Genomic DNA, 8,553 nt, shown 5'->3' with positions numbered 1-8,553 from the left:
GGGAACTTGTTTCTGCTGAGTTAAGCTGAGGGCTGCAGAAGAACCAGCCACCCATTGAAGTTTGCAGGAGCTGCAGGTGAACAATCAGGCCATTAGCTCTTGGCTCAGGCAGGCACAGTGCAGAAGCTGATTCATTACTGAGGAGGCCAGTCTTGCCTCTTCTCAGTAGAGCGCCCAGGTTAAAGTGCGTGCGCCTGATCCCAACCTTTGACACACCAACGCAAAATCAGGGCACCTATTCTGCACTTTTACTGGGGTCAGTGAGATCAGAATCGGCTCTTTTGAATGCGAGGCCGGTTATTTCTTCCCCAGTGAGCGGGGGGAGCTCCTCTAAGAGTTTGGCTGACTCCTTGTTAGATTCCCCTGTACCCCAAACCAAAGGTCACACTCATGCCTTGCACCTGGAAAAAAGGAGCCGTGCAAGCGGCTGAGATGCGGTCAGGTTTATTGAACGGGGAAGCAGGACGGTGGAGTGGCAGCTGTGTGCGTCTTCATCAGGAATTGTCACACGCCCACTTCTGCTCTTCTCTGCCCGGATTTGAGCAGAGGCCGAAAGTGCATGAGGCACTCAGCACATTCCTCTCCTCTTTATGCGAATATTAGTTTTCCTTCTCCTGAAAAGACAGGTTAAACATCTCAGGGCAGCTCGAAAGCCCCTGGCAGGGAAGACTCTCAGACTCCAGGGAGAAACATCAGGTGGAAAATAATAATTAAAATGTAATTTTAAAATTACACACAGTCATAGGCTGATGCCATGTCTTCTCGGCAGGCAGTTCGGGGTGGGGAGGGGGTTACTAGGGACATGAGTTAATTAATTCTTGTAAACCTCAGAGCTAACACTTTCTGACATCTCCTGTCAGAATAAATTACTTCATTGTTGCAAAGCAGACATCAGACACCTGCTGGTAATCAAGGACCTGCAACTCCTTCCTAGCTCAAGCTGAGCCAGCGCTGCGATGCTCTGGGCAGGGGTTTCACATGCAAACCTGCCCCACTTTGTCTCATTCACATTTGCACCTGCCCCACGTGACTCTTCATGGCTATTTTAATGCCACAAGCAGGGAAAATGCAAATATGCACATGTGAAAAAATAACAGCTTTGCTCAGCCGTGGGCCCAGCTGACTCCAACTTGGGTCCATTTTCTTTTGAAAGACTCATGTTCATCACCTTGGGAAGCCAGGGTGTATAGAAATAGCAAAGGACAACAACAAACAGCCCCAAGCAGGTGTGAGTTTTTATGACTATTTTGCACCCCAATAACAGCAACATAACGAAATGACACCAGTGGGACACCAGTACAAGTGAGATCAGAACTGGGCCCTTTACCTCCTCCCCCACTCACAGAGCTCTGCCAATGCCCCTCAGTCCTGACTCTTCCTGCAAACCCGGAGCCGTTACAGAGACCAAGGACAGGGTTCTTATCTCGCCCGTAATGCTGATACGGAGGCGTTCTGCATGGGCTTTGAGGTCTAGATCAACAGCCCTGACACACCGTGAGAGTGAAACCACCCGGGGATTTGTTTGAACTTGTGCTCCTGTGGCTCCCACACTAACAGGACTGGTAACGTCATTTATCTCCCTTTTGTAAAGACACAGCCAGCCCATCTTTAGGGGTCCCTGCTGGCCGCACAAATTAATGGGCCTCTGAGAAAAATGCTGCAGGACCAGCGCCCTGTCACTGCAAAACGCAGGCCAGTGTCATTCTGGTTCCCATCAACAGCTCTAGCCTCCCTGAATTCAGTTCCTTCCACCAAGGATTCTCCCCACCTTCCCCCTCCAGCCCCATGTGCCCCTGCTCCCCTGTGAGCCTCCCCCCAAGCCCCCTGAAGTCAGGGGACAGACTCATTCATCTCCGTGGGACCAGGCTCTCTGCTCCTCGGACCATCGCCTCCCGTTTTCCGGCAGCTTTCTGCGGGGAGGGAGCACTCTGTTCTTGCGTCCACCCCTTCCCGTTTCTCCTGCTTCCTTTGCTCCTGACCCCTCCGTGTCACTTGACCCTCTTTGAATCTCACTTGAAAACCCTCCTCCTCTCTTCGCTCTGGAACCGGCTCTTGGCCCAGCCCTTAGTCATGCTGCGGATTCAGGATACTACACAAGCCTCTCCCCGACATGTATCATACCATCTAGCAGTCACCTGAGACCTACGGAAGTGGAGATGGGTGTTGACAAATAGACAAATCTGTGCTATAGCAAACCCTGTGACAGCTGGACACCGCGATCTAGGACAGCAGGGTCAGAGTAGCTGCTCACTGAATCTCAGAGGGATGTGGTGGGGTCCCCAGGACAGCTGGGTCACTGATCCTGGTTCCCTAGCTAAGGCCTCATCCACTGGTGCATTCTTGAACCTATTTTGTAGTCCCGTCTCCTTAGAAACCCCCCTCTTTGGCCTTCAGATAGGAGGAAGTCACTGTAGAACGGACTACTGGGGATGGTCAAGGCCACCCAAGTCTTTTCCATCTCACTTTCCTATGGGACAAATTCTGCCCTCAGTGGCAATCGGGAGGATCTCGGCTGGAGGCAGAAGATGGGCCCAGGAGTCCCTTCTTGTTGACTCACAGAAGTTAGTACTGGCGCTCTAGTTAGAGACGCTCGCTACCCCCGCCAACGCAGTGCGGATTCTCACATGTCTGCTGGGCTAACGGCTGGGTTCAGTTTCCATTCCATCGATGGGATGCACATCACAAGAACTGTCTCCATCTTTATCTGCAGTGGCACTGGCACATACCACAGCAGGCCACGAGGGCTGCAGGCAGCTGGGTCAGCTAAGTCTCGTTTTCTTTGCAGCCAATGTGTTGGAACATCTTGGCTTCACTCCCTTCACACACCGATCTACATGCTCTGATCCGGAATGGGATACCCACAATACACAGATCCATAAAGGGCCAGCCCCAGAGCCCACTCAAACCAACAGAAGGTTTGCTATTGACTTGGGCGGGCTTCGGATCAGGCCCTAATACACTTCCACTGGTCCAATGTCTATTGTATTCCCTCCTCCGTCTGTCTGTCTCTTGTCTATTTGGGGCAGGGACTGTCTTGCTGCCTAGCACGATGTGGTCCCAGGCCACCACCGGGACTCCTAGGTGCTACGATAATACTACAGCTAACAGGAAGCTTGGGACCAGCCGGTGAAGACGGGCTCTAGTGTTACTCTAGGCCAGTGGAAGGAAGCATCAGTAGGGAAGAGGGGAATGGCAAACATTTATCCCCCAAATTGCACCAAGCCGAAAGTCACGGCTTTCGGCATAAACAGGGGTGTAACAGGTCGGACTCACCCCTGCGGCGCCTCCTGCTGGTGACTCTGGGGAATTAGCTCTTTCCAGCCCTGGAGCGCCCTCTGCAGGCCGGTGATCCACCTGTTTTCTCCTGGCCCCCGTGTCCCTCCCAGGACCCCGGTGCCCCTTTAACCTTTAATTGGGTTTTCCCTTCCCAGGGGAACCCCCCACCCTACTATCCCCACTTCGCCTCAGTAGTGGCTACAACCCAGTCTCTATCTAGCCCCCGTTCGCTGGGGCAGACTGCAGTAGCCAACACTCATCATCGGCAAAGGGGGTTTGGACCTGCTGCCTTGGCCTACCCCTAGGTTGCCCCCTGCAACCCCCCAGTACCTTTTGCCCTATGCTAGGCCGCAGCCTGGGGCTTTCTAGGCTGGAGCTTCCCCAGCTCCTCAGCCTTTCCCCAGCCCTGCTTCACCCTAGGTACCTTGCCTAATTCCCTGCAGCCAGACCCTTCTCCCTCTACAGGCAGAGGGAGAGTGAGTGGGCTCCTGGCTCACAGCCTTTTATAAGGGCCAGCTGTGGCCTGACTGGGATGTGGCCCAGCTGCGGCTACTTCCCCAATCAGCCCAGCTTTGAGAGCAGCAGCTCTCAAGCCCTGCCAAGCCGCTTTTAAACCCCTTAAAACCAGGAGCAGGGAGCCACCCTGCTACAAGGGGACTTAAAGCAGAGCTCCGCTGTAGAAGGCCCATGTGAAAACAGCAATCTTGGAAATATTTGCACTCAAAAGAGTCCAGATACTCACAGGTTCTGAGCACACAACTCACACTCATTGGGATACGTCTCATTGTTGGTGCCACATACAGGATCCAAGATTTTTGGGCAGGCCGGAAGCATATAACTGCCACAATCAGGCTGGGTGAGTAAAGGGGAGTATTAATGTACCTTACACAAGACATTGCTGAAAAGAGCTTCATGCTGAAGGTGATGCTTTACGCTGGTGGGGAACCACAGAACTGAAAATCTAATGGTCCTGCCGGAGGACGGATGGAAGCTGTATCATACCCTCAATTTCTTCTGCACTTATCCCTTTGTTAGCAGTCCTGGCTTTCTAAGAGCTCCACCTGGAGAGTTCAGAAGCAATGTGGGTAGCTGCCACTGTGCGGGTTCATTTTAACTTTCACTCTGACAACTGGGATCTTAGCTTGGCATTTCAGATGATTAATCAGCTCTTATCTACCACCTTTCATCAGCGATCTCACCGCACTTTGCAATGGGAGGTCAGCATCACTATTCTCTTTTGACAGCTAGGGAAACTGAGGCAGGGAGAAGGGAAAGTGACTTGCCCAAGGTCACCCAGCAGGTCAGTGACAGAGCTGGGGCTAGGCCCCAGGTCTTCTGACTACCACTCCAGTGCATTAGCCACTGGGCAATGCTGCCTCATTGCTCTTAGCAGGATTGGCTTCCCACGACATCGGGACAGACCGGCCTCGCCAAAGAAGGGTATGCAGTTACATGGCACAGAAGAGTCTTTACCTCTTTGCCTTCGTCAGAAGCACCATCCGCTTCGGCATTGCCTAAAACACACGGGGGGGGGAAAAGGAAACTCCTTAGATCAAAGAGGCTGCTGGCTTCTCCCAGCCTGTTCTTTGCACAGGTCCAACAGACGCTCTCCTGCTGCTTCCAGGCCCCGCCCCACTCCTGTGAGGAGCCTCATTCAGCTTCCCTCTCTGCTCCCCTTCCGTGCTACTGTTCTGGGCCAGCCTCTTCCCCCTTCAGCTTCCTTCCTTCTTGATCTCACTCCTACCCCTGCTCCGCTCACCGGCCCTTTGCCAGCCGGCAGAGCCACCTCCACCCCGCTCCGCCTTTGTCCCCTGACCGAAAACCCATCGCGTTTGCAGCAGGCTGCTGACAGTGAGCAGCCCCGTGACCCTGACCCTCCTGGCAGTTCGCTCCAGCTCCACCTGGTGCTGCCAGGGAACAAAGGGAGCTTGGGTTGCCCAGAATCGGTTATTGGTCACAGCCGTAACGTGCAGTTTACGAGCCTGATTGTGCTCTCGCCTGCGCGGGTGGCGCTGCTGATCTCAGGAGGCTCAGCAAGAGCAGAATCAGGCCCCGTGATGACGAACGGCTGGCGGCCTCGGAAGCAGCTGTAAAGAGACACTGCGCAGCACTGCGTGCCCGATAGGGTGACCAGATGTCCCGATTTTGTAGGGACAGTCCTGATTTTTGGGGTCTTTTTCTTATATAGGCTACTATTACCCCCCACCCCCATCCCGATTTTCCACATTTGCTGTTTGGTCACCCTAGTGCCGGATTCTCCGCTGGTGTAAATCCGCTTTGGCTTCGTCGGAGCCACGTCGATTTACACCAGTGCTGAGTTCCCAGCTGGGTTGGGGCGGAGCCGGGGTATTCTGAAATCGGGTAGAGCGGAGGGCCCCTCAGGGACCCGGGCAGGGGTTCCAGTGAGCAGGCCCCGCAGAGAGCCATGCCAGCTCGGGGAGTTGAACTGCCCTGCACGCTGCGCTGGACGGAGCACCGAGTCGGCTGGGGGCTGGGAAATGGCAGTTTGATAGGCAGGGCTGGACTTTCACCTCTGTGGCTATCGGCCTCCCACGGCTCAGGGATTGTAATTCAACGCGGCGTTGCCCCGCTTCACTTTCAGGCATCCCCATGTCCCAGGAACAGACTGGCTCACATGCTCGCTGGCTGCAGGCGTCTCGCTCTAGCGCTGAACACAGAGCCTGACCCTTCAGCCGTCTGCTGCCGTCTCCGAGCAGGGGTCAGGGCTCTCTGCTCTTCCATGCTGAGCACTGAACAGGTCCCCGGGTTTCTCGCCCTGAGCTGTGCTGGGTCCCCACCACCCGGTGCTGCTTGCCCGGCCTTGGCAGTCTGCATGTCGGACAGTTTAGAGGGAGCCGGAAAATGACCCGTCACACTCACCTGAGCAGCAGCAAAGCCCCACGCCGAGGAGCAGGAAGAGGCCAGTTGCCTTCATGGCTGTTTATTGCGGACGGAGTCAGAATCTGCCTGTGTCCAGGAGACCCTCTCTCAAGAAGCCCACGCAGGGAGCTTTATATCTACCCACTCTACGGCTCTCCAGGCTCTGCCCACTTTGTGCTGTCCCCGCCCAGGCCACTACGGGACTCGGCACCAGCCCAAGGTGTGGCCACAACATTCAAACTGCTAGGAGGACCCTGAGTCACGGCTGGAGCAGTCTAGTGCGTCAGGGCAAAGAGACGTCCAAAGTTAATGGGGAAACATTAACACCCTCTATCTTTTCCCTTCCTGGGGGCTTGATATTTGCTGCTACAGCCGATTAGGAACAAAACCTGAACATTTGTGATGAGCCCCCAAACCAGTTCCTTATCTGAGCAATAACTGCGTATGTGTCACCTGGATACTGACAAGGAAGTAATAAAAACGAGGCTGGTAAATTCCAGGCACAAGATGGGCCAAATCCAATCCAGGTGTAAACCCACGGCATTGGTGGAGTCATGTCAGGGCCGGGGCTGGCCCCTGGGGTTTATCTGCTACACGAAGACTCTGCACAAACAATGGTTTGATTGATAAGGGAAATTCCTGGGAAGCCTCCCCCTCTCGCTCACTGTACACCAGAGTCAGCACAAGTGGCTTGGGGATGAGGGCAGGGCAATAAATATGCAAAGTGCGGTTTGCTTAGGAAGTTAACAAGAAGGTCTCCTCCTCTTTTATCAACACCTCGCCCAGGGATCCCATCTGCTCAGGGCGGAGCTTAACTAGGCCCTGTCTGCTTTGGGACAGAGGGTCAAATTCTGTTTTCAGTCCCTGCAGTTAGGCATCTTCCACGAATGGAATCACTGGAAATCAAGGATCTCCCCAGCTAAGGCACCATTTCCCAAACACACTCCCTGACACCGCCCCTCCACAGCCCTCTGCCTCGGGCTGCCCGCCTGCAACCATCCTCAGCAACACGCCCCTCTGCTTCTAGGGCACACCCAAGTTCAACGGCAACCTCAGATTTCTTAAACATATGAAGAGACTTTTGAAATAGATGCAGGGATATCGAAAAGACCTCTGCAGCTTGCTGAGGTTGGTAGTGAGGTTCTGTGGATGACTGTGAATGGGAGGAGCTGGATGTGTGGGTGCTTAGAATCACGTGACTATTTTGTGTTTATGAACTGGCGTACATTTTCTAATGCCCTAGTGTCCGCTGGTTCCAGGAAGATTCCTGCCAGGAGCCTCATTTCTGAGACTGTTAGCAGAAAGGAAACACACAAAGAGGCACGAGCACATTGAAATCAGTCTATTTGAAAATTCAGATAGTATTTGTGGAAGATTTGCTGTGATATTTGCCCAGTTCTGGTCATAGCGCAACATTTCATGTTAACAGTGGCTGCACTTCTGCCTCTTTGCACAAGGGGGCACCATACAATCACATTGAGTGAATCATATTTTTTTACAATTATTCATAGATTCACAGATTCCAAGGCCTGAAGGAACCACTGTGATCATCTCATCTGGCCCCATGTGTAACCCAGGCCAGAGAACAGCCCTGGTATTATTCCCTTAGAACTAGAGGAGGTCTTGTAAAAACATTCCATAGTTGGCCTAACTGGGTGATAAGTTCTTCACGTCCAGAATGGTTTGGTGATGCCCTTGTCTGGATTTTTAGTTTTAATACCTGGGACAGACAGACAGACAGATCTGTATCCAGCCTGGGAAAAAACACTGAGCAGTTAAAGAACAATTTCCCCCTCGTTGTAAACACAAACGAATCCCCCTGGAGCTGACAAGCTCCGTGGAGAGAATTCCATACGGAGCAAGTCCCTTGCTGCTGTTGTCTGGAGCAGCCCCCAGTGTGCCGGGCACCAGGCTGCCTCCCGCTCCTCCTCTTCCCTCCTTACAGACTTTTTCACAGCGCCTCCAAGAGCCGCCCGGAATATCCGAATGTTACAATTCCAGAAATGCATGAATCAGAAACTAAACTGGAGCTGAGGTTATGAGTGGCCATAGCAGTCACCAGCCTTATTCTATGCACCCGCCATCTCCAGCCTCCAGCCTCCATCGTCCTCAACACAAGGGCTTCGTGTGGACATCTGCATGGTGCTCGCTGCTGGATGGGGGCCGCAGAGGAAGTAAGTTTCCTAGGGAAGGGAACGTGGCTTCACATCTCTCCGGATAGTCCTACACAAACCTATTGCACTGGCTACACATACATGTAACCACAGCAGTAATAGTTCCACTGTGTACTCATGTACCTAACGACAATACAGGCCGGCCAATAAGCATTTAACTGACCTCTGTGGACATTTCTTATTTTGGCCACCACAACACATTTCTGTTATTCCAGGCAAGCAA

At 53.3% G+C, this 8,553-nt stretch overlaps 1 protein-coding gene across 1 annotated transcript; it reads right to left on the bottom strand.

Annotated features, from left to right (window-relative positions):
• Window positions 1-428: 428 nt before the first annotated feature.
• Window positions 429-6,322, bottom strand: LOC123376294 (pancreatic secretory trypsin inhibitor-like). The gene is made up of 4 exons (XM_045028207.1): window positions 6,157-6,322; window positions 4,750-4,790; window positions 4,019-4,128; window positions 429-614 (listed from the first exon to the last, which is right to left on the bottom strand). The coding sequence occupies exons 1-4, from the start codon at window positions 6,209-6,211 to the stop codon at window positions 569-571; spliced, it is 252 nt and encodes an 83-aa protein (XP_044884142.1). The 5' UTR covers window positions 6,212-6,322; the 3' UTR covers window positions 429-568.
• Between the last annotated feature and the right edge of the window lie 2,231 nt (window positions 6,323-8,553).

This window comes from Mauremys mutica, chromosome 8, assembly GCF_020497125.1.
Source record: "Mauremys mutica isolate MM-2020 ecotype Southern chromosome 8, ASM2049712v1, whole genome shotgun sequence".
In the NCBI taxonomy this organism is placed as follows: domain Eukaryota; kingdom Metazoa; phylum Chordata; order Testudines; family Geoemydidae; genus Mauremys; species Mauremys mutica.
Note: the sequence above shows the minus strand (reverse complement) of the source record. Positions and strands in the feature narration are given on the sequence as shown.